General features: G+C 37.2%; 1 protein-coding gene across 1 annotated transcript; it reads left to right on the top strand.

The window, feature by feature from the left end:
- Positions 1-504: 504 nt before the first annotated feature.
- Positions 505-27607, top strand: LOC126271574 (CD63 antigen-like). The gene is made up of 6 exons (XM_049974164.1): positions 505-639; positions 5581-5769; positions 6256-6426; positions 21495-21625; positions 24065-24167; positions 26890-27607. The coding sequence occupies exons 1-6, from the start codon at positions 565-567 to the stop codon at positions 27073-27075; spliced, it is 855 nt and encodes a 284-aa protein (XP_049830121.1). The 5' UTR covers positions 505-564; the 3' UTR covers positions 27076-27607.

The raw sequence follows: 27607 nt of genomic DNA, 5'->3' as shown, positions 1-27607 counted from the left end.
CTAATTGCTGCATTGTAGGAGTTAGTATCTCCTCGTGGCTTCTGCTAGAGGGTGGATGCTCTATGCCAATAATGTGGCAAATATGGACAGTCAAATTAGAATCCTTGGAGATATAGTTGCTCTTTCCTGAAACACTTTATTTCAAATATTTAAGACATTAAATGCTCCTGCATATTGATGGATTATTGTTTTCATTATTCCACAGTCCAAACTGAATGCCTGTTTATTTATTCATTGTGCTGGGTGCCTTAGTTCTGTCACTGTTGGCCTCAGTTAAGGACCTTCAATACATCTTATATCTATTGTTGACTTTAGCCTTTCTGTTTCAAAGTATGTAAGTGTTTGACAATACTAATGTCATCAGCCAGCTCCACTTTTAAAGCAAGACAATATAAGGTTTTGGCTAGAAGTTATTCTATCTTATCTAGTTAAAAGGTACTTCTCAGAACTGGCAGTAGATAATTGATCTGTTTTATCACAGAGATAATGGACTCTGTTGATAACAGAAATGCCAGTCTTGTGATCAGTCTGTTACTGCTGCAGCACACATAAGGATAATACAAAATGGCTGTTCGAGATCTAGATAAGGGAATGCGCTGTATTAAATATTTACTTTTCTCTTTCAACCTTCTATTTGTGGTAAGTTACATATTGACTATAAAATACATATAAATATTTTTATGGTCCTGGAACACATATTTCAGATACTGTTCAAAAGGTGATGTATAACACAAGTTCCAGACATAATTATTTGAAAAGTTGACTTTCTCTTACCAACAAGTATTTCATGAGTGGTACAATTATGAGCCCTGTAACTTAACTCTTATGTATTCATTAGCTAGTGACCAAATGAAGTGCAGAAGTTTTGGATGAGAATGAACAAATGTCTTTGCCCTAACTGATAAGAAAAAATAATTGGAACAATGGATAATATCAGTTTACAATTCAGTCAAAGAAAATATGTTATATACCTTAAAGTTCTCTCTTGAGCTGGGTTGTCAATGGTTTGTCATCCACTTCTGTATCTGTCATTCTTCCACATGTTCCAGTCTGCCTTTCCTTTTTGCTTAGTGTCCAGAAAAATAATGTTAAGTGCACCACAAATATGGATAGTGAGTTTATACAGCTTCATGAGGTACCCATGTTGTTAACAGAAACAGGTATACAATAAAGTGGAGAAAAGGTTACATTTGAGGAAAAATCGAAAATGGAATGGAGAAAAAATTCAAGAATGAATTTTCACCCTGCAGTGGAGGAAAACTCATTGGAAATATCTAATTTCTTTGTTTCTGTGTGCTTTCAAATGAGGTTAAAATTTTTTTCCTCTCCAAACAGCACTGAAAACAAAGTAACTTCAGTTGATATTAATTATTCTATTTTAATGATTTAGTCATAGGTGAGAGTCCTTAGATGGAAACCAATTATTATAGAAAATGAAATAATTATGTCAGTATTTTCTGCACAGATGCAGGTGAATTGACATGTCATACATCTGTGATCTTTAGCATACCAAGACTCTCTAGATAAGAAAGATTTTTATCTCTTTCTATAATGAAAGTTGTTTGGTTCTGAAGAAACCCTTTCTCGATAATTCCTTTTTTCTAAATAATGAAAGTCTGTGAATGATTGTAATAGAAAAAGCTGATCATTTTTACAAAGGCAATACACTGAGGTGACAAAAGTCATGCGATACCTCCTAACGTCATGTCAGGACTCCTTTTGCCTGGCATAGTGCAGCAACTCGACATGGCATGCACTGAAGGAGTTGTTGGAAGTCTGCTGTAGAAATATTGAACCGTGCTGCCTCCACAGCCATCCATAACTGCAAAAGTGTTGCTGGCGCAGGATTTTGTGCATAAACTGACCTATCCATTACCCCCAGATATGTTTGATGGAATTCATATTTGGTAATCTGGGTGGCCAAATTGTTTGCTCAGATTGTCCAGAATGTTCTTCAAACCAGTCATGAACAATTGTAGCCTGGTGACAATTCCAATGTTGTTTGGGAACATGAAATCCATGAATGGCTTCAAATGGTCTCGAAGTAACCAGACATAAACATCTCCAGTCAACAATTGGTTCACTTGGACCAGAGGACCCAGTCCATTCCATGTAAACACAGTCCACACCATTATGGAGCCACCACCAGCTTGCAAAGTGCCTTTTTGACAACTTGGGTCTATGGCTTTGTGGTGTTTGTGCCACACTTGAACACTACCATCAGCTCTTATCAACTGAAATTGAGACTCATCTGACCAGGCCACAGTTTTGCAGACATCTAGAAAACAAACAAAAAATGTCACGAGCCCAGGAGAGGCATTGCCATGCTGTTGTCAAATACACTCACGTCAGTCATCTGCTGCCGTAACACATTAACCATATTTTGCCACACTGTCCTAACAGATACATTCATCATTTGTCCCACATTGATTTTTGTGGTTATTTCATGCAGTGTAGCTTGTCTGCTAGGTTATTAAGTAAAGGTCCATGGTGAGAGACAAGCCTGAAATTTGATACTCTTGGCACACTCTTGACACTGTTAATCTCGCAATATTGAATTCCCTAATGATTTCCAAAATGAAATGTTCCATGCATCTAGAACCACCAACCATTCCTCATTCAAAGTCTGTTAATTCCCATTGTAGGGCCACAGTCATGTTAGAAACCTTATCAAATGAATCACCTGAGTACTAATGCACTCTCTTTTATACATTGTATATACTATACTACCACCATCTGTATACAGTATGTGCATATTGCTATCCAATGACTTTTGTCACCTTAGTGCGCATCACTGTACCTTAGTTACAGAAAAACTAAGAAACAAAAAAAAGTGTGGAAGAAAACATTAAATAATGCTTTTAATTGGGATACATTTTTTAAGCAGTACCAGCTATTGATGAGTACATAGTAAAAGATAACAGACGTTGCAGCTGGAAAGAAAAACATTTATCTTCAAAACACCAAATGTATTTTTATTGCCACATCATTTGTAACAGTGCCTGTAGAAGAAACAAGATTAGCAATCAAACATGATAAAGAACTTACCTTTGTACACAATGTCCATTCAACAATATCAATGGCAAGCTACAGCTCTTTGTCAATTCTGGACATGAATCTGGATTTTTGCATGCAGTGTTCGACCAGTAAGACAATGGATTCATACACAGGAGGACAATGGTAGAAGTCCTCTACCAACCATTCAGATTTAGATTTTTCATGATTTCGTTAATAAGGTCATGGCAAATTTTCTTCCCCATCCATCTCTTATGCCTCACAATCAAAGGGGCATAAACTTTAATCTCCCTCTTTTTTATATCTCTGATTTTGTAATCCATGGAAGAAGAAGCAGGAATAAATTACAATTACTGGTTACTGAAATGTTGTAATCTTTTTACTAATGCCTGTAACAATAAACTTTGATAATATAATAAGAAGCACTGCTAAAATTGACATTTCTCTTTCTCTGCCACTTGTGCCTTTAATTATTGCTCTAAAACTTTCAAGAATATAATTAAGAACAGAGTCAATTATTTTGCTGAGAGAGAGACAACAAGATAACATTTCTGCATTTTTGTTCTTAGGAAAACAAACAATGAGAATAAAACTGAGACTTAAAAAAATAAAAAGAATACAGTACTCAATCATTACACTATACCTGTGAACATGGAACTGTTATGTTGAAGCAGTGCTGCTGAAGTGTATCTAGGAGAATACCTACGATTGCTCACCCAAAGTCTAAGGTTAATGTTGCATGAGGATCCAAGTAATATCACGTTTTCACCGCTGATGGAAGACTGATATCCCTTACAATAACAAACTGTTGCCATTCCTAAATAATGTAGTTGTTGCACCCTAAAATATTTTGAGACAACTCTCAAACTGCCAATTCACTCATTGGGAAAGAAGCTCTGTTAGGTAACTTTCATTATCATACTTTGTATGTACTGAATGTTATACTCTAATATAATTAGGAAAAAAATTCAAGAATATAAACACAATACAAAATTTAAAAATCAAGCACTCACCTGTAGCTGATCTATGCAGTACATATAGGTATACAAAACAACACAGAGGCATTACTCATTTTCATCTGCAGCTCACGGTCTAGTGGCTAGCATTGCTATCTGAGGATCATGGGGTCCTGGGTTTGATTCCCAGCCAGGTTGAGAATTTTCTCCGCCTGGGGACTGGATGTTTGTGTTGTCCTCATCATCTCATCGTCATTCGGGAAGTAGTGAGATTGTAACTGGAAAGACTAGGAATTTGTATGGTTGCTAATGACCGCGATGTTGAGTGCCCCCTAAAGCAACATAATCATCACCATCATCATCATTATTAATTTTCAACTACCTCTCATTTTCTAGCTTAAGTGCATAATTGATTCACGTGGCTGAATTTGTGTGTCTGTGTGTATCACTGATTGCAGTCTTAAAATAGTGGTAGTGCAAAAGCCAGTAATATATCTATGATGTTAAGTGCATCTGTGAGTAATGTGTCAATCAGCTAAGGTGAATGGTAGCATCCTAATTTTTGTTGGTTGTTATATCCTTTATAATCAAAACCAACAATACAGTAAAGAGAACAGAGATGCAAGAATCTTTAATTTAGATGTTTTGTTATTGCTGATGAAAACTTGGTCCCTCCATCAAGAAAATTCTAAAAATAAATCGTCAAGGATAATTGTAAAAATTCTTCTGGCAGAGGGTTATGCAAACTGTACCTGAAAACTGTGGCAACTCTTAAGTATCTGTGCATATATCACAAAGGTATGCCAACTGTATTTCAAGACTGTCATGAACCTGCGGTGGGAAGTGGTCTCCCAGTTGCGAAATGAAGACTCTGCCTCTGTTATCACTGTTATTATTTCAAACAAAAATTTTATTGATCACTGTCTAGTATAGTGATTTTTTTCTTTGTCTCATTGACACATACATTACATTAAGAAATGAACATCCTCTTCAGTGCAAAAATTATTCAAATCTCAAACTCTGGTAGTTCCAATTCTCCACCAGTCTGTGTTCCCTATATGTAACATATTCTTTAATGCTGCCCTTGACATCATATCATTTCCAACTACTTCCACTCTCAATACCTGAATGTTCCTCATAAACTGTTATTCTAACTATAATTTTAATTTCTATGATGGCATCTCACTATCCATTTTTCATTGGCTCTCTCATTATCTGTCCTTTACTTTCCTCCATAAAATTATCTTAATCATCTCCTTTGAACAAATCCCTACTGTCCCTGCTCCCTGACTCTTTCTACCCTCTGTTTCTTCTACATTCACCTCATTGCTCCACCAAACACACCCGTACACCTCAGTCAGTCTGCAAGCATAGGCAGTGAAAGAGAACAAAAGGGAAAGATATCTCGACAAATTTCTGACAAAGGATGCAAATTCCAAAGTGAAGTACAGCATTCAGGATATTGTTTATCAGGATATACTCTGCTCAAAACTTTCTTTATATGAGTGTTTGTGTTTTTCCTACCATTGTTCATATTCTACCAAAGCTCTTCCATTTTTTAATTCATTTAACCATCTTGTATTATTATTATTGTTATTATTATTTTCAGATAACTGGTATCCTGCTCATCATGGTTGGAACAACAATTTATGCTATACATAATGATTACATAAATTTTCTGGAGGACAAATACTTGACACCTGCCACCTTACTTATAGCTGTGGGAATTATTATATTTATTGTTGCCTTCTTTGGTTGCTGTGGTGCAGTACGTGAAAGTACATGCATGGTAATGGTGGTACGTATCAAAAACACTTTTCATTATGGAAAAAAACTCTGCAGATAAAGTGCTTAAGTTTCAAATCACCAATTTTAATACTTTAGTAGACATCCTACCGACATTTTACTATTTTCTCACTGAGTTTGCTCTGAACATCCATGAAGTTTAAGTGGAATTTCCAGCATTGACATTGAAAAATTACAGTAGCATTAAATTAATGCTCAGGTGTCAAAGCAGATCACTGCAGGAAGATTTATAGTATAACATGCAATTTTAAATGAAATTAAGTTATTCAATCTGTGAAAGACATTGGCCCCACATTTTACACAAGCAAAATATGGTAGGATGAGAAGAAAAGGAATTTTATACTTGTCTTGCTGCATCATGCTAGTAATAGATACTAATGACTTCACTACTTAATTCCTGAGTGGTACTTCATACACCTCTTGCAATATCCTGTATAAGGATTTTATGAAGCTTTAATAATCTTTTTTGTATTAACAGTTTGCTGTCCTTCTTGGAATTATCTTCATATTGGAGCTTTCAGCCAGTATTGCTAGTTATGTCCTCAGGGATGGACTAGTGGACATGTTAGTTGGAAGTATAAATTCTACAATGCACGATTATCCAAAAGATGTCTATATGGCACAAACAGTGGATTACTTACAACAAACTGTAAGTTAAACACAAAAATTACATTGGTTCATGAAATAGAACTGTAATACTGATACTATACTTCACAAATTGTTGTTTCATATACTCTAGTGTTACAAGTTTCTTGTGGTTTTATTTTGTAATCAAAACACCAAGACTTGACATACTACTTGACCAACATTTCATAATGTTATACTTATATTGCTCAATATCATAAAGAAAAGCTAAAAGGAAAAAATGTTGTACAATTAACAGATGAAGAAAAAACTAAAGATAACAATGGTATACACACATGACAAAAAAAGAGAGGCAACAATTCTTTAGAGAGCATACATTTCTACATCTATGAGGGTAAGTCAATTATCATCCGCAAAGTAGTTATAAAATTTTATTGTAATCAAATGGGAAACTTACAAAAACATCATTTTTTGACATAGTCTCCTTGCATTTCAATGCACTTGGTCCATCATGTACAAGCTCCCTGATGCCCTCATAAAAGAAGGTTCTCGGTTGAGATGCAAGCCAGGAATGCACTACTTCTTTCACTGCTTTATCTGAGGCAAATCGACAGCCCCTTGATGCCTGTTTGAGTGGACCAAACAAGTGATAGTCAGAAGGGTGAAAGATTGGGACTATATGTAGGATGAATCATCACTTCAAATTTGAGCTTCTGGAGTATTTCAGCAGTGTGGGCAGCAGTGTGCAAGTGGGCACTGTTGTGCAACAACACAACACATTTTGACAGCAATCCTCGTCATTTGCTTTGAATTGCAGGTCTTAGCCTGGCAGTAAGCATCTCACTGTAATGTACACTGTTTATTGTTGTGCCCCTTTCCCCATAATATTCCAGTACTGGACCTTGTGCATCCCAAAAAACCATAAGCATCAGTTTTCCTATGAACAGTTTGGTCTTGAACCTTTTCTTGCACAGCGAATGGGGATGTTTACATTCCATACTCTGCTGTTTACTCTCCAACAAATAATGATGGATCCATGTTTCATCACCAGTAATGATCCTGTCTAAGAAGTTGTCCTCTTCATTATCATAGTGATCCAAATGTTTTTTTGCAGATGTCCAAGCACATTAGTTTATCCAACTGTGTGAGTTGTTTTTGTAGTCAGAACCATGACTAATCTTCAGATGATGTAGTTAATCATTTGTCTAAGAGAATCATTTCACGTATGTGAACGCTCAATGGTTTCTTCATTTGTGGCGGTAAACGGTCATCCGGCTCCTTCATCGTGCGTAACACTTGTGCAACCATTTTGGAATTTTTCAGTCGATTTGTAGACACTCTGTTGTGGCAAAACACTGTTCTCATACTGTACCAAAAGTCTTTGATGAATTTCAGTCCCTGATATGCCTTCCATCCACAGAGAACAGATCACTGAACATTACTCTTCTTTGGTGCAAATAGACAGCGGAGCAGCCATGATTAACAGCATGGCAGAGATAACAAAACTAACCTAGCAGCTTGAAAATTGCAAAGATATGACAACAAATAACAAAATGTGTGTCATCAATGTAAAAGACAGTACTACCAGAATAAACAAAAATATAACTGAATTGTGGATAGTAATTTACTTACCCTCGTACATCCATACTCTGCAGACCACAGTGAACTGCATGGCAGATGGTACATCCTATCATACCCGTTACTACTGCTTCTTCCCATTCCATTCACATGTGGACCATAGGAAGAATGACCCTTTAAATGCCTCTCTGTATGCTGTAATTAACCAAGTGTTGTCCTAATGATTCCTACAGGAGCAATAGAGAGATGGTTGTAGTTTTATTTCTACAGTCATTATTGTACATCCAGCTGTTAAAACTTTGTAAGTAGGCTTTCTCAGGATATTTTGCATATACCTTCAGGTGTATGCCACTTTTCATGTGTAAATAAACTGCTTAAGTTTCAGATTGTTAATTTTAAAAACTTAGTACATACCCTACTGAAACTTTCTCCACTTTCACTGAGTTTGCTCTGAATATTCGCCAAGTTTTAATTAAATTAAGTTTTTTATATGTACTCCACAGTATCAAAGACAGCCATCACAAATGGCACTGTAAATATTCTCTTCCTTCAGTTTGTTCAGTAAACACATATAACCCCAGGATTATTCTTGTTTTGATGAATTTCATGTCATTTTGACTTTCACCAGAATTATGCTGTTTTAAATGTTCATCAGATGTGACCTTAGGCTGACATAAAGCATGACTTTCTATAGTGTTTCATAATTTCCCGTAATCAGTCCTGTATGTGTTAGATTCATATTGGTATAGGCCTGCACGCTATAAATTTCATCCCTTGGCTATAAGAACACATTTCTTTAGTATGTTTGTAGTGTTATTGGCTAATTTGTATGGGTAAGTCATTGTGTACCATGTCATTTGCTTTTAGGGGGTTATCAATGTGTGCATGTGTTTTACTTAAGTGTAAGCATCACGCTTGGAAATTTTGCTGTGTTAATTGTGTTGTGTTTATTCTGTAGCTAAGTATTAATATTTTTGTTTAAGCTCATGCACTGTGTGTGTGGCATACTCATAGTACTTGGCTATGTGCCGATTCTTTGCCTGTCTTCCTTGTAGTTTCTTTTGTTGAATGGGATTTTGATTACTCAACACTCCATGTATCTCAGTAAGTTTTTAGCTGTGGGGATGTTTGTAGTGATGTGAAATATTGTGTCAGCAGTTGCTGGTTTCCTATAAGTATGTATTAAAAGAATATTTACCATTACCTTTGTTGTTTTGTCAATAAAGTTTACTGGAAGTAAATTAAAACCACTATTGTTTCTGATTTATGTAAATGACATTAGTGTTGGAATGGAATCAACTTAATAACTTAGTATTGCATAAGGAATTTTTTTTTAAACTGGAAACAATATAAGGTAAAGACTTAGACATCATAAGAATCTGGACTGGAGAAAATGGAATGCTGGAAAATGCAAATGAAAGTCAACAAGAAACTTTCACAAACAGCAGCAGTAAGATAAAACACTGAGGCTAGGGCCAGATTATGTCACAGCATGGCAACAATGATGATAGGTATATGCAACACTTGAGTGCCAGAAAACTATACTGAGGACAGAATGCAGACATAGTGAACAAGTCATATAATAATATGCAGATTATTATGAAATTACTGAACATTGCAAGAAAAAGTACAAAGGTGAAACTGTCAAGGCCAATTGACACTAACTGTCACAGCAAGTCACGTCCTGTCAGAACATTCTACAATGTATTTGGCAGCGTCTGCACTGGCCATCATGTTACAGCATGGCAGTGTCAAGGTTTCTCAGCAAGAAAGCATTGATGGTTGATAACATTGTCTGTGATTAAATCATGAGACCCCCAAGCTCACATCCTCCTGATGCACAGCCTTGTGCTCATCCTCCATACTTTGTTTCATCATGCTTTTCATGGTTGATATCGGTTGTTATTCTGCATCTACATACTACTCTGATACCCACCATATGGCACATGGCAGAGGGTACCCTGTACAACTACTAGTCATTTCCTTTTCTGTTAAACCCACAGAGAGGGAGAGGGATAAACAATTGTCTCTATGCGTGTGTATGAGCCCTAATCTCTCTAATCGTACCTTCATGGCCCTTGTGTGGAATGTACATTGGCAGCAGTAGAATTGTTCTGCAGTCAGCCTCAAATGCTGGTTCTCTAAATTTTCTCAATAGTACTCCTCCAAACGAATGTTGCCTTCCCTCCAGTGATTTCCATTTGAGTTTCCAAAGCATCTCTGTAACACCTTCATATTTTTTGTACCTACCAATAACACATCTTCCTTTAATCCACCGTGATGCAGATCCCGAACACTTGAAAAGGGTGAACCACATTTTCCTAAAAAAAAAAATCCACCAATAAACCAAAGTCAACTATTCTCATTCCCTAGTATACTCCTTAAATGCCCATTCCATTTCATACTGCTTTGTAATGTTATGCCCAGATATTTAATCAACATGGTTGTGTCAAGCATCTGCATTAACTTACATTTCTAAGTCTTTGTTATTCAATATTTTTGTTATTTGTTGTCAGTTGTTTAATTTTGTTATTTCTTTTGTTAAAATTTGCAGTTTTATAATGAATGACAAAATATTAACTGAAGCAGTGTGGCAGTAGTCTGAATTATGCATGAATGATATGGGGTACTCAAACTACATTTAAGCATCGTGGAAAAATAAAGAATGTGTGAGATCTGATTTCTAAACATCTTAAACCTTCTTACATTTATGTTGAAAATGTCACATGCCAGAACAATATTTTCAGTAGCACTTCTAAATTATATATCCTCTACTACATTTATAAAGTTGACTTTTATATATAACAGTATTCTAATATTTTGCAATGAAGTGGACTGCAATTTGACTATAGCCCACAGTGAAAAAGGTCACGTGTGTATAATTAAACTCATTAGTAATTGGAATTTATTTGTATGTTGTCAGGAATTTGTAATGTTTGATAAAGAAATGAACTGAACCCTTCAGACAACTGCAATAATGGCAAAATGCTTGTTTTGTGAGGTGTACATCAAGTAACATATTAGAGTCATTTGTTTAAATTTGTATTTGTATTTGTGGCAGGCTTATATACTGTTAAGCAGCTCCAAGTGTGTGAAACAGTTTTGCAAGCATTAGCATTCAACATTTATGCAGTTTCACTAGCTAACACCAGTACAAATAAGGAACTTGAACTACTAAAAGCCAAAAAGAAAACCCATAGCTAAATCTCAAAGGGAAAGGTATTGAAGGAGATTTGCCTATTGCACAAAAATTTACACTGAAATGGCAACGAAACTTAACCTTAAACAAACCAATTTTTCATGGGGTGTGATGGCAGCTTATGACACTGTGTTCATTACAGTAATTCTGGTTGCAGTTTGACAAAAAATGGAAAAAAATTGTGCTTCGATATCCTAAAATATTTATAAAATGCAGATTCCTCTTATTTGAATTCCTTGTAGTGTGTGTGAAATTTCCCTTATGTAACATGTAACAAAATTATTTTTCAGACTCAGAACCTTTTTTTTCCCCTCCTCTAACATAAAAGCTATCCCTGCAAGAAATCATATTAAGTCTGATATTGATTTTGTACATTCTAATAGCCACATACAAAAGCTACCACATTGTGTATGTGTACTTCTCCATAAAGCAGTTGAGAACCATCTTGCAAAGATCATAACTCCATTGAGAAAAGAGTTGAGTACAGCCATACGATTTGAGATCGTGTGACCTGAACTGACTTGATGTTATGGAAGTGTGAGTATACACCTTGAAGTGACACTGTCACAATGACCAGTGTGAATTGGCCTTCACTGTTGCTCATAAGACCCCAGATAGAGTATGCTGGAGTGATATTGGATCTTTCACAAACATACACATCAATATAAATAGGAACGCAACTGTATGCAGCCTGGTATTCGACGAGAGCCTTCAACGGACAAGTAGTGTCACAGAAATGCTAATTAATCTGAAATAGGAGTGCATTACACAGATAAGAGTAAGAGCAAGACTTCATGGAATTTACCAAGTAGAGTTAGGGGAGGAGCCATGGGAGGCATAAGTTGGTTGCTGGTTAGGTATGTAAGGGAAGGAAAGGCTATCATTACAAATTAAGAGTGTAGGGAAATTTTGGAATAATAAATTTGCATAAATATTCATTTTTAGGTAGAGGTATAAAAGTTTGGTAAAGCTTACCAAGCAATCTATTTCATTTTTAGTTCTGTAAAGGCAAGTTACACAAAAAAGATAGTAGGGACCTGCTCTGGTTTATTAACAACAGGATATATCTGCAACATGTACTTTAGAAACAGCACCGTGTAATTTAAGTCTGTGTTCTGTAGCAAAGTCTAGTCCACAACACATCAAAGTTCCATCTATGACAAATGGTGTCCATGACAATAGCATCAAAGCCAAACAGGTAGTAAATTCACATCACACTCCACAGATCCCATTACAGCTGACTCAGATCAGCCCTCGACCAGCTTACATGCTAAATTCTGGTGTGGTCCTGATGACTAGCACCATCTATGGCACTCAATGTTAATGCTGTACCAGCAACAAGATTTCTGTAGCAATATCATATGGTGACACTACATACACCCATCAGCCCCTTCCCCTGCCCCTCACCCGCCCCACCAACAATTACGGAGGGTGAATGCTGAGTTGGTGGATGGTTTGGAGGAGTTACCAGCAGCAAAGGTGATGGATTGACTTCAATGGGCATTGCTGCAAAATGACGGGGTAGAACAACGCTCCATTAGTAGTATGAGTTGCCACAGAACCAGAGGAGAGTCTGCTGGGGGCTGAGAAACAAACAGCTGCTCACCAGGATGGGAGAGGTGAAGTTGATTTTGGTGGTACTGCATACGTTCACGGGAGGAGGTCATCATGCACATTAAGGAGCTGTGGCTGATGGAGATCATCCTGCAGATTCAGACTGGGTGGCATTTTAACAAATCATTCACTACTAGGGGACAGTCATCCAGAGAGAAATGGTCTCAACAACAACATGTGCTGGAGGTTGAAACAATACATCAATGTGGGTGCACTGAGGGCAGCCATAAGGAGGCTCTGCTGGGCTGTGGCCATCAGTTGGTGTGACTGTAAATTTCTAGAAAACTGTACAGCATTTAGGTGTCAAGGTGGGTGCTAGCTGCAAAATAATCTTCCACTGATTCAGATTCATTAGCCAAAAGATGAACCCTAAATCTATTACAGATGTTGCCTGAAAGAATACTAAAGCAGGCTGCATTTTAGTCCACTTACTGTTTCACAAACTATCAATCCAAAGGTGTGAAAAAGAGTATATCCCAAAAACATTGTACACTAGAGAGTCAGCTACCATAAGAACATTTACAGAACAAATGACTTTGTTATAAGTGAAACAGGAAGTTTTCCTGGTAAGGGCAACTAAGAACACAGATAAGCCTGCATCTTTGTCTTGGCTCCCTGCATGGTCATTGCCCCTAAATTGAAGTAGATTGATTCAAGATGGACTCAGAAGCACTGGCGTCCAGAAATAATTTCACTGGGTGTTTGCCTATGAACACAGCTAAGCATATTTACTGGATTGTGTCTTGAGAAATCTGCACTTCCATAAATTTATAGATTTATCACTTACTTGGTACACTGTCATAGGTTCGGGACTATTTTGTTTTGGGACTGCTACAACCTCCCTTCTGCAAGTCTCATTTTTTTGCCACACCTGCAAATGTTGTCTACTGTTAGAGTCAAGCATTGTGTGCATAGCAAAAGAAACAATCTTTACAGCCAAGCAATGACACCGCTGACATGTAGCTCTTTGCTGCTGGTGTGGTTGTTTCCAAGGCTGTCCTAGGTCATGGAGCATGTGGAGGCCCCACTGGAGATGGCACGATGTTCCGCATGACTGGTGCCAGAGAACTGAGTACTGTAACATTTTCTTCCATCGTATGCAAACTTTGGGATGCACAGGCAGTTTCACGGGTTTGAGCAATTCAGTTACTTCAATTATGGTCAGATCTGATTTTCTCAGTGTGTGGTTGCTCACTTCCAAGTTGAGGTAAGATGCTCCAATGTCCCTGATTAGGGAGTCTGCCCATACAAATATTTAAAACTACAATTCCTATTTAATGCATGTGAGCCACAGGCCACATCTCCATGAGATTGACTGGGCCCCTTGTCTGTTGATAAAATCCTGATCTCATGCCTTTCTCAAAAAATGATCTTGCAATAAAGAAAACATTCTAAATACCTCTTGTTCCACCAGATTTGTTAATAGCTCTACTTTATGTGTTAGATGAAACAGTTCAGGAGTTCCTGACAAGAACATGGCATTTGTCTTTCTGTATTGGAAATTTGACAAGCTGAGAAATATGACTGTGGTCATCTGTGGTAAGCATCCCAGTCCTTCCATTTTTTGTTAAATGGTGGAGAAGCCATGTCCTGTGCATTTGCATTAATAATTGTTGTAAGTATACCATGATTGAATAATCTGTACTCTCACCTAATTACAAAAATCTTCAGGGTTTGCTTTGCACACATTACAGGAGTCCTAAGTCACTGTCACTTTTGTAAAAACAAATTACACACGAGCTAGCAAGGACTCCCCTGCCCCCCCCCCCCCCCTTCCGTCCACCAAGCAGACAGATGTATCAGTTCACTATTAGTTTAAAGAAAGGCAGAAAATGGAAAGCATACCCAGAGTCATTTGTTGTGAAATCTAAAAACTAATATGCCACCTGCTACAAAACTAACACGAGTTCCCCCCTCCCACAAATCCCACTACCACCCTCACCTACCCTATCTCAGATTATGGGTAGATGCTTGGAAATCATCATTAAATCTTGAAAATTCTTGTTTCTTGGATGGAATCCACAGGTATGTTAACTATTATTTCTCGTTTTGTATTGTTAACTACATGTTGTTGTTGTGGTCTTCAGTCCTGAGACTGGTTTGATGCAGCTCTCCATGCTACTCTATCCTGTGCAAGCTTCTTCATCTCCCAGTACCTACTGCAACCTACATCCTTCTGAATCTGCTTAGTGTACTCATCTCTCGGTCTCCCTCTACGATTTTTACCCTCCACACTGCCCTCCAATGCTAAATTTGTGATCCCTTGATGCCTCAAAACATGTCCTACCAACCGATCCCTTCTTCTAGTCAAGTTGTGCCACAAACTTCTCTTCTCCCCAATCCTATTCAATACCTCCTCATTAGTTACGTGATCTATCCATCTTATCTTCAGTATTCTTCTGTAGCACCACATTTCGAAAGCTTCTATTCTCTTCTTGTCCAAACTAGTTATCGTCCATGTTTCACTTCCATACATGGCTACACTCCAAACAAATACTTTCAGAAACGACTTACTGATACATAAATCTATATTCGATGTTAACAAACTTCTCTTCTTCAGAAACGCTTTCCTTGCCATTGCCAGTCTACATTTTATATCCTCTCTACTTCGACCATCATCAGTTATTTTACTTCCTAAATAGCAAAACTCCTTTACTACTTTAAGTGTCTCATTTCCCAATCTAATTCCCTCAGCATCACCCGATTTAATTGAACTACATTCCATTATCATCGTTTTGCTTTTGTTGATGTTCATCTTATATCCTCCTTTCAAGACACTGTCCATTCCGTTCAACTGCTCTTCCAAGTCCTTTGCCGTCTGTGACAGAATTACAATGTCATCGGCGAACCTCAAAGTTTTTACTTTGTCTCCATGAATTTTAATACCTACTCCAAATTTTTCTTTTGTTTCCTTTACTGCTTGCTCAATATACAGATTGAATAACATCGGGGAGAGGCTACAACCCTGTCTCACTCCTTTCCCAACCACTGCTTCCCTTTCATGCCCCTCGACTCTTATTACTGCCATCTGGTTTCTGTACAAATTATAAATAGCCTTTCGCTCCCTGTATTTCACCCCTGCCACCTTTAGAATTTGAAAAAGAGTATTCCAGTCAACATTGTCAAAAGCTTTCTCTAAGTCTACAAATGCTAGAAACGTAGGTTTGCCTTTTCTTAATCTTTCTTCTAAGATAAGTCGTAAGGTCAGTATTGCCTCACGTGTTCCAACATTTCGACGGAATCCAAACTGATCCTCCCCGAGGTCTGCATCTACCAGTTTTTCCATTCGTCTGTAAAGAATTCGTGTTAGTATTTTGCAGCCGTGGCTTATTAAACTGATAGTTCGGTAATTTTCACATCTGTCAGCACCTGCTTTCTTTGGGATTGGAATTATTATATTCTTCTTGAAGTCTGAGGGTATTTCGCCTGTCTCATACATCTTGCTCACCAGCTGGTAGAGTTTTGACAGGACTGGTTGTCCCAAGGCCGTCAGTAGTTCTAATGGAATGTTGTCTACTCCGGGGGCCTTGTTCCGACTCAGGTCTTTCAGTGCTCTGTCAAACTCTTCACGCAATATTGTATCACCCATTTCGTCTTCATCTACATCCTCTTCCATTTCCATAATATTGTCCTCAAGTACATCACCCTTGTATAAACCTTCTATATACTCCTTCCACCTTTCTGCCTTCCCTTCTTTGCTTAGAACTGGGTTGCCATCTGAGCTCTTGATATTCATACACGTGGTTCTCTTCTCTCCAAAGGTCTCTTTAATTTTCCTGTAGGCAGTATCTATCTTACCCCTAGTGAGATAAGTCTCTACATCCTTACATTTATCCTCTAGCCATCCCTGTTTAGCCATTTTGCACTTCCTCTCGATCTCATTTTTGAGACGTTTGTATTCCTTTTTGCCTGCTTCATTTACTGCATTTTTATATTTTCTCCTTTCATCAATTAAATTCAATATTTCTTCTGTTACCCAAGGATTTCTAGCAGCCCTCGTCTTTTTACCTACTTTATCCTCTGCTGCCTTCACTACTTCATCCCTCAGAGCTACCCATTCTTCTTCTACTGTATTTCTTTCCCCTATTCCTGTCAATTGTTCCCTTATGCTCTCCCTGAAACTCTGTACAACCTCTGGTTCTTTCAGTTTATCCAGGTCCCATCTCCTTAATTTCCCACATTTTTGCAGTTTCTTCAGTTTTAATCTACAGGTCATAACCAATAGATTGTGGTCAGAGTCCACATCTGCCCCTGGAAATGTCTTACAATTTAAAATTTAAAACCTGGTTTCTAAATCTCTGTCTTACCATTATATAATCTATCTGATACCTTTTAGTATCTCCAGGGTTCTTCCACGTATACAACCTTCTTTCATGATTCTTAAACCAAGTGTTACCTATGACTAAGTTGTGCTCTGTACAAAATTCTACTAGGCGGCTTCCTCTTTCATTTCTTAGCCCCAATCCATATTCACCTACTATGTTTCCTTCTCTCCCTTTTCCTACACTCGAATTCCAGTCACCCATTACTATTAAATTTTCGTCTCCCTTCACTATCTGAATAATTTCTTTTATTTCATCGTACATTTCTTCAATTTCTTCGTCATCTGCAGAGCTAGTTGGCATATAAACTTGTACTACTGTAGTAGGTGTGGGCTTCGTATCTATCTTGGCCACAATAATGCGTTCACTATGCTGTTTGTAGTAGCTTACCCGCATTCCTATTTTCCTATTCATTATTAAACCTACTCCTGCATTACCCCTATTTGATTTTGTGTTTATAACCCTGTAATCACCTGACCAGAAGTCTTGTTCCTCCTGCCACCGAACTTCACTAATTCCCACTATATCTAACTTTAACCTATTCATTTCCCTTTTTAAATTTTCTAACCTACCTGCTCGATTAAGGGATCTGACATTCCACGCTCCGATCCGTAGAACGCCAGTTTTCTTTCTCCTGATAACGACATCCTCCTGAGTAGTCCCCGCCCGGAGATCCGAATGGGGGACTATTTTACCTCCGGAATATTTTACCCAAGAGGATGCCATCATCATTTAATCATACAGTAAAGCTGCATGTCCTCGGGAAAAATTACGGCAGCCAGTCATTAAAACTGATCAGGTCAGTTTCATGGCATCTGTTAGTTGAGAATTACAGGGGAAGTTACTTCTTCAAAGGTTTAGAAAGAAAAATTAAATACCAACAGCTGGTACATACAATGGAGTAACAAATAGTTGACAGTCGTCACCTTTGCCTGGAATTGGAACTCTTGTTTCTCATCTCCTACCATTGCTCCCAACGATAGCATCATAATTTGTCTTGCATTTCCTACTGGTTGACTTAATTTTTAGCACAACAGTGGCTTCTGGGGTAATTTATTGTATCTGGTTATTCATATAATATAAAACAAAGCACACAGTGAAATAAAATATACTAAACAGACCTGTGGTATGGACTTATTACCCCATTTATATTTTGTTGTGCTGTCATCCTTATTTGTGTGTCATATTATGCCATTAATTAAAGCATTTGATTCATCTAATTGCTACTGAATGAAATGAGCTTTTCATACCATGGGTGTTTCATTATTATCGTTTGAAAGGCGTCATCAGTGGCTTGAAATATTTGTGTTTAGAATGTTTTGTTTTACATACTGGAGAGTATACATTGCAGTTATAAACAGTTATGGCAGTTTCTGATTTTTTTAAAAATTTATTGTAGTTTAACTTCCTATGTACAGACTTCATAGATCCTGCTCTCCCTGCATTTGTGTTCCTATTTCACAGCTGTTACTCTGCATATTGCTATCTGCAATTTCACAAACACAGCACTAAGAATGAATACTCATTTACTTCATGAACATGCAAAACATCACGACGTAAATGAGTGGTCATTTTCTAGTGCTGTGCAAATGAAATTGTGAATGGCATTAAGCAGAACAACAGCTATAAAACAGGAACATATACACATGTGGAGCAGCATCTATGAAATTTGTAAGTGGAAATTTACACTACTATTATGTTATAAAAACCAGAAAATGTCAGGACTGTTTGCATGCTCAGCGTACGAGGGTTGTTTTTTAAGTAAGGGCCGTTTTTATTTTTTAAAAAAGATACAAATACTTTTGTAAAAAAACTTTTATTTTCTGATTCTACACACTTTTACCTATTTTTCTACATAGTTGCCTTGTTTATTTAAGCACTTGTCATACCGTACAACTAAGTTTTTAATTCCCTCTTCAAAGAATTCGGCCGCCTGCTCCGACAGCCAAGAGTTCACGGCCACTTTCACTCATCGTCGTCACTGAAGCGCTGCCCGCCAAGATGGTGTTTCAGGTACCAGAAAAGGTGAAAATCACTAGGAGCAAGGTCGGGGCTGTATGGTGCATGGTCCAAAACTTCCCAGCCAAAAAAATCAATCAAATCCTGAGTCTTTTGAGAGGTGTGAGGCCTAGCGTTATCATGCAGGAGCAAAACTCCTTTTGTCAGCATGTCGAGCCTTTTGTTTTGAATTGCTCTGCGGAGCTTCTTTAGAGTTGCACAGTAGGCATCTGAGTTGATTGTCATTCCTTGTGGCATAAAGTCTACTAGCAAAACACCGTGCCGGTCCCAGAACACAGTTGTCATAGTCTTGAGCTTTGACAGCATCTGTTTGGCTTTGACCTTGACAGGTGAAGTTGTATGTCGCCATTCCATCGTTTGTCGCTTGATTTCGCGAGTGATCTGGGATATCCACATTTCATCTCCAGTGACAATTTGACTCAACATGCCATCTCCTTCTTCCTCGTAACAAATCAAAAAGTCCAATGAAGTGGCAGATCTCTTCCCTTTGTGGTCCTCTGTGAGGAGTCTGGATACCCACAGAGAACACAGTTTCTTAAAGTTTAGGTTTTCAGACACAATTTTGTACATAACTGATAGAGTAGAAATTGTGAATCTTCTGTCCTCACGAATCTTTGTTTCGACTGCAGCCACCAAATCACCAGTGATCACAGAGGGCCAGCCTAAGCGTTCTTCATCATGGACGTTTTGACAGCCATTTTTAAACTCTCTAACCCATTGACGCACTTTACCTTCCACTCATTGCATTCAAGTCATAAACTTCTGTTAACTGACGATGAATTTCTGCAGCTGACAGGCTTCTTGCAGTCAAAAAACGTATCACTGACTGTATCTCACACACGGCGGGCGATTCAATAACCGTAAACATTATAAAGTAGCACAGCGATGCGTACACATCAGCTACAGAGCTGCAACTTGCATCAGTGTGAACGGGAAGGATGCCGGCAAGTGGCGCGGTGGCTTGTTGCGGCATCCGCGCGAACTACAGGACTATACGCGCAAACGGCCCTTACTTAAAAAACAACCCTCGTACAATGTCCAATATGAAAAACAAGCTAGTGTAAACACAAATATGTACATTTTTCAGGCCACTGATGGCACCTTCCAAATAATTAAGGTGAAACATGTTTGGCACAAAAAATTCAGTTGCAAACAGATGGACTCATTACCAATTATAACAAAATTCTCTTTAAGTATTTCTTCATAATTTGGTTTAAAACATTATTTTTTAATCAGTAGCCAGCATATAATAGGAGCGGATGGTTGGTTAGCAGACTTTTCCTCATAGTTTCTTCTTTTACCCCCTCACGCCCCCCCCCCCCTCTTTAATTATTATTTATTTTCTATGGAACTGAAGAAAACAATCACCCTCTGTATACACTCACCGAGTAATGCACATTGGCTGTTTAGCTTTGCACATTTAAAGCAAATCATTTTATGGTAACTTTGTTCAGTAACTTTGTGAACATCAGCTTTTCTTAAAATGAGAGCAAAAGCCACTGTGTTCATGTAATCATGCTTAGAAATTAATTTATCCAAAAAATCAATAAATGTGTGCAAAAGTACCCACATACTCTTCTTGTCAACAGATTTAATGTATTATGAATATAATAGAGGGAAACATTCCACGTGGGAAAAATATATCTAAAAACAATGATGATGTGACTTACCAAACAAAAGCGCTGGCAGGTCGAAAGACACACAAACAAACACAAACATTCACACAAAACTCAAGCTTTCGCAACCAATGGTTTCTTCTTCAGGAAAGAAGGAAGGAGAGGGAAAGACGAAAGGATGTGGGTTTTAAGAGAGAGGGTAAGGAGTCATTCCAATCCCGGGACGCGGAAAGACTTACCTTACGGGGAAAAAAGGACAGGTATACACTCGCACACACACACATATCCATCTGCACATACACAGACACAAGCAGACATTTGTATTAGCTAGAAATAAAATTCATCATACATTCAACTGTGTGTGAATTCCTAAGAGACCAACTGCCAAGGTCATCGGTCCCTAGACTTACGCTCTGCTTAAACTAACCTATACTATGAACAACATAAACACCTATGCCCAAGGGAGGACTCGAACCTCCCGCAGGAGGGAAAATTCATCACAACCAATTACAAATTTTAAAGAAATTTACGGACTGAACATATCTATACAATCATTACATTTTGACAGAAATATATTAAATGACACTAGTGGGCACATTATTTGTTTTTGTCTTATAATACTAAACATTAAAAATATTTTCAATGTATTTGTCAGCTACAGGATTGTCAGTTCTTAACTAAGTACACAATACAGTGCACCTTACCTTAAAGCAATCAGAAGTGACTTTTTTCCTGGCCTATGTTTTACATTAACTATAGTAACTTTATTTATTTTTATATTTAGATGCAATGTTGTGGTCTTGCAAGCCCAAAGGACTGGGCTGGAATACTTACAGAAGGAGATAACACAATTACATTCAATGGAACAGTATTGCCGCAGTCATGTGTAGCAGCTTTTGCCTCAAATGAAACTATGTAAGTATTCAAATAAACTCTACAGATCTAAGCAGGCTGATACAGGACCCTTCAAAAAGCACACCAGTTTTTAATCATGTAGTATATTTTTGTTTGTCAGTTGATCATGTTGTTATGTATCGTTTCGGTTACCGTGAACAGTCAAGTTGCTGCTTCAGTCTAAATTTCTTGGATTTTTTTGTTGGGTGTCTAATAATGGAGCAGTTTATTACTGTGCAGCATGTGCTAAGAGTGAAAACATTTTATCAGAATGGAGAAAGTTAAGCAGTAACTGTCAGATGTCTTCATGTGATTCTATGGCTGCATTTAAGTACTGAGTGAATCAACAGTTCACAGAATTACTGTAAAGTTCAATGAAATGGGTTCATCAGCAAACTTTAGAGTTGTGAGTGCACTTGTACTGGCCAATCTGGTGTGGTGGTTCATGACAGTGTGGCTGTTAGTCAACTGAAGTTGTGTGCGCGAGTATATACCTATCCTTTTTTCCCCCTAAGGTAAGTCTTTCCGCTCCCGGGATTGGAATGATTCCTTACCCTCTCCCTTAAAACCCACATCCTTTCATCTTTCCTTTGCCTTCCCTCTTTCCTGACGAAGCAGCCGCCGGTTGTGAAAGCTCGAAATTCTGTGTGTGTGTTTTATTCATTGTGCCTATCTACCGGCGCTTTCCCGCTTGGTAAGTCTTGGAATCTTTGTTTTTAATATATTTTTTCCCATGTGGAAGTTTCTTTCTATTTTATTTACAAACAAGTTTCTGTTTCATTTATTTATCTCACCAAACTTTCATCCTCTTAAAGGCATTTATGAGCAGTTTTGTAGAACTCAGCATGCACAATGATGGTAGTGCTGTTATCTAAAGAAAACTTTCACCTTCTCTGTAAAAGCTATGTTGTTGCATTTGAACTTTTTTATTTTCTTTTGTTTTCAGTACACAAAGACCTGTAGGCCTATGATAAAATACCTCTTTTAATCCTGGATGAATGTTATATACAGTCCTCGAGTGGGTCTGTTTCATCTAATAATAATACCGGTACCTCTTTTACCCAATGAACTTTTTGGGCATAAAGAAATACATCATGGAGTAGTATGTATTTTCAGTAAACCAAACATTTTTACAGTTTGTGTAATGGCTTTGATGGGAAAGTACACTCCTTGTCTTCAATACACTTGAAGCTGTTATGAAAATATTCTAAAAATTGAAATATAACATAGCTGTCGTAACTGTTGTGTTTGTGCAAGATCATCATTCATGATTTACATAACTGAGAATATAAAATTTCTGTAACCCTCAACGTGTGATGCAGGAAATGTATGGCTGTCCATTATTGAAAAACCCCATGCCCCACTTATCTCTGAGCAATACTGTGTTAATCGACGGAATATCGCCAAGTGAAACAAAAGTGATACCTGGCGTTCACTGAGGAAGTGTTATAGGCCCTCTGTTGTTACTAATCTACGTAATAGATTTAGGTGACAATCTGAGCAGCCCTCATAAGAGGGGACGTAAGTGAAAGCGACGAAAATTGTGAAATTTTTTCTCTGCACTGACATGTGGCATGACTTTATCACCCAAATTGTGTTAAACTACTCTGAGGAATACTCCACTGACACGTGAGAGCTTATGTGGCTCCAGACATCCCTTGACCCCAATCCTATCAAGCACATTTGAGACAGCTGTGGACAAATTTGCACTTTGAATACCTCTCCAACTAATCTCAATGAGTTGTGAGCAACATTTCAGCAGGCATGATTGGTTTAAGGATCCCCACCCACCCACCAATCCCATCTGCCTCAGTACTTTCAGTCCATAACACACTGTGTTGGTACCATTATAAGAGGTAAAATGGATGCTACACACTACTAGGTAATTATATCAATTCATTTGGTAGTGAATGTATATTGTACCTTCCACAAATATGTTACTGACAAGGGCAATAGACTAATACAACACTGAACAAAAATTCTCAATGATCATGAAAATGTTTGCTAGTCCTCAAACCAGTTAGGAATATGTGTCTGTTTCTTTACATGGTTCTTTTCAGTCACAGATACTGCATTTTCTGAAGTTATATGTATAGCACTCATGTATGTATCATATATTTTGTATCAGATTGTACTATGAGTACACAAAGTACTTAAAGAAACATTTTTTCTCTGTTATTAAGTTTAAATGTAGAAAACAATAATAAAATACTTTGGAACCAATAGATTACATTGTGTGTTGTTGAAATAGCAGAACATATGCACTCACACAAACACAGTCACAGTTATAGCAGATAAAGTTCACACACCTGTCTTGCTGACCTGCTGTCATCAGTTATAATTCCAGCTGTCTTTAAATAATGAGCACACTTTTGTTAATATATGCAGTGTAAGTTATGTACAGACACTGTAATTGTAAAACATGTAAATGAAGTACTTTATGTAATGTTCTTCTTGCAGAACAAATATCTTTGCTACTGGGTGTGTATCACGTTTGGGACTCCTCATTAACCAAAGTGTCCTGCTGCTTGCAACAGCTGCTATTTCAATTGCTTTATTACAGGTGAGTAAAAAAAGCAAATAGCACAAATGTTGTGCTTAAACATAGCACATTTATTAAAGCATATTGCATACTCAAGGTATTCTCATGGCTATAATACAAATTACATCCAAGGTTTGCAGATACAGCCATGAACATTGAAGCAATATACTACATTAACTCTGACACAATGTTAGCAGTTAATGTCAAATGAATGTTTCCATGATGATTGTGATGATTGATGATGATAATAATTATTATTATTACTTCTTTATTTCTCTACAGCAACTTTTACAATTTGTTAAAGCTGTGAGGTAGCCTGTGAGCTATGCTTGAGAGGCACAATTGGTTGACAAGAACTCCACTGCGCAGTGATGAATCAACATATAGTAGTGGTAAACTTAACTGCATGATCCTCCCTGTTCCTACACGCAACATGCAACTGCTTCTGATCTGTGATTATTTAAACTCTCTCTGGCATTGCAGTACTGTTCTCTCCCTCTGTTCTCTAGTCCTTGCATGTTCTTTATCATGTTCACACAATATACTCCATCCAAGACAACTATCCATTCTAGTTAGGCTGGCCATCAATTGCAACCAGTTACAACACTCCAATAGAGAGATTCTCAGCCTATGTCATTCAGAATGTCAGCCATATTCCTTGATACACTCACAGTACTAATTACTTCTTCACCATCTGTGCACATTAGCTACCCCAATATCAATTGTCTTATTTCTTGTCCCTGTGAATGCTATGTCCCTTTACATCAATATCCACATGCCTACAGCATTGCTGCCATGCATAAACACCTTTCCCAACATCCTGCTGATATCATACACACCACCTCCTTCTTAACTGTTTGGCCAATTACAATTTGACCCACAATTATTTTTCCTTACAAGAGAAATTCCTCCTATCCATTAAACACCTAGATTTATTGATAACTTTTCACAATGTGGCTCTGTGTCAAGGACAGTCTCTGCTCTTACCCCTCCAGCTAATCCTAAATCCATTTCATTTGGTCCTTCTCAACTCAATGAGCTACCTACCTAGATGTTCATACCCACATTTTAAATGGCCACTTAAATTCTGCTGTTCATATCAAACATCCCAATATCCAACAAAACATCTATTTTTAACCCCCAGCACAAACCTGATTCAATCAGGACGGTTCTTAGTTATGTTCCATGAAAGTCTGTTCAGCTGGTTAAATTTCATCAGCTAAATTAAGTAAAAATGTTTCTGCCAGCATGCCCACTTGACATACACTATGTAATAGGTAAGAGCAACTTCTTGTTACCACATTGTTGAGCTCAAAAAGATCTAAGTAAAAATCTATGAGAACATAAGTTCATCTCTTATGGTTAACTAATAATGATGATTTTTGTCTTTTGAAGTCACCAATTTCAGCCCCAAAAAGCAGAAAAAGAGTGACTGTGACTCAACTGTAAAGGATAAGCACATGCTCTCACAGACTATTTGTAGTTCTTTTTGAGGTCTACAAATCAGTACAAAATCAAATGATTTTTCTCTAATAGTTTAGGCAACCTATTTCAAGAGAGCACAATGGCAGCCCACTTACTTGCAACCTGATTTAGAATTATCACCACAGCGTACTGCTTATGTTACCTAAATTAGTTACAAATATACTGAAACAGAGCCAATGAACATATGAGTGAATTAAAAAAAAAGAAACACACAAATGAAATAAGTGACAATGATCAAATAGAATAATCTCATTTTGCCATTTCATGTTTGTCCCGCAAAGTATTTTTGTAGATGTGGGGGTAGTATGAAAATCGGGGGAGTGTCTACTAGTAAGATATAAAGTCTGAAAAGCATGAAACAAAACTCAATTAAAAATTTAAAAATGACTTAAAAAACCTGTAGAAAGTAAAATGTCATATATTGTACTATTAGTGCTATAGTATTACAGATAGTATCAAACCACTGCACGACACAGAACATAGGCCCCGTAGGATAAATCAATGCCTGAAACTAAGCTCTTACATGATTATGCAAAAATATGATATAAAATAAATAGGCAACTCAATTCTTTAACAATGTTAGGCTACTTAAAAATGGACTGGTTTTCATATTTTACATAATAAGTAATCATAACTTCACAAGCTATTTTGAGGTGTGGATGCAGGATGCACAGGACTGGGAGGGATGACACCAAAAAGAAGAGGCTTATACCCAGCAATAACGAAAGTATACTTCTCTCTCCCTCTCCTTTTTTAAATTTTTGTTTATTTATTTATTTATTTTTGCAGGCACTACCACTTTTTACTGCAGTCCAGGGAAGGGCACCTCTTATCCTATGAAAAGTAGGGCCACTAGTGAAAGAATATTAAGTATAAGCTACATTGCAGTTACCATGTGGAAACAACAACTTAATTGACAATTTCTCTCTCCACTCTTATGCTACTTCTTTCTTGATATGGGCCTGGGTCATAGTTAATCACTGCTAATAAGGAAGTCTCATTCTGCAAACATAGGAATCACTGTTTTGAAAAGACAGGATTTTGTACTTTTTTTATTTTGCAGGTTTCCACTACAACCTAGTAGAAGGTAGATATAATATTTTACTATCTTTATTTTCATGTAGGTTTAATTTAAAGGTCCTCCCCTCGATACAGAGATAGTTAATCATTCTGTTAGTCATGTATAAATGTCAATATAAATTAGATGAAATTCAAGAAAACAAAAACATGCTAATATTAACAATAAATGCCATTTCAGTTCCTTGGGATGACTTTCGCCTGTTCTCTTGGAAAAGCTATCAGGGCGCACAAAACAGAACGTGAGGTACGTCGTCAGGAACTCCAAGAACAGCTTATTAAGAGCTATTCTCTAATTAGTAACAGTGATCCGAAGAGGACATTCCCTGTTGTGTACATGGAAGCAAACAGGGAGTACGACTGCTGAAACTTGCAATAAAAACTGTATTTGAAAATGCATACTAGTAAACTAGAATAACAATTTTTCAGTGCAATGTATAATGTATATGTGTGTAAGAGTTTCCAGAGGAATTACCATCTTTTATTAGGAGCCCTAGAAATATGTAAAACAAAAATACAGCTCTGACATTAATTAGACATGAAGTACATTAAACAAGGAGATAAAAACTGAATCTACAACAAAGTAAAAGCACAACACTGTCATGAAGTCAATAATGTGGTAATAATTACATAACCATCAAGGTTACATGGAAACTACACACAAATTTATCTGTAAGCTCTAATTTAGAGGACAAATTCATGTCATTACCTCATTATCATGATAAATTTAATTGCATTATGAAACCAAATCACAGGATGAGATGACAGTACCACTAAGTTATTACTTCCATTTTAAGTTACATGTAATTAATATATATTTTTGTATGGCCAAGTAATGTTACCACTAATGTTATGATTGGATATGTACAGATAATTAATAAAACTGGTATTAAAATGAA

The sequence above is a fragment of the Schistocerca gregaria genome, chromosome 1 (genome assembly GCF_023897955.1).
Source record: "Schistocerca gregaria isolate iqSchGreg1 chromosome 1, iqSchGreg1.2, whole genome shotgun sequence".
NCBI classification, from domain to species: Eukaryota; Metazoa; Arthropoda; class Insecta; order Orthoptera; family Acrididae; genus Schistocerca; species Schistocerca gregaria.
The sequence above is the reverse complement of the archived record's forward strand: the minus strand, read 5'-3'. Positions and strand labels throughout refer to the sequence as shown.

Coding starts and splice junctions, on each gene's coding strand:
- LOC126271574 (XM_049974164.1), top strand. CDS start 565: ATGGCTGTTCGAGATCTAGATAAGGGAATGCGCTGTATTAAATATTTA. Junction 640..5,580: donor CTTTCAACCTTCTATTTGTG/GTAAGTTACATA, acceptor TATTATTTTCAG/ATAACTGGTATCCTGCTCAT. Junction 5,770..6,255: donor GTACATGCATGGTAATGGTG/GTACGTATCAAA, acceptor TTGTATTAACAG/TTTGCTGTCCTTCTTGGAAT.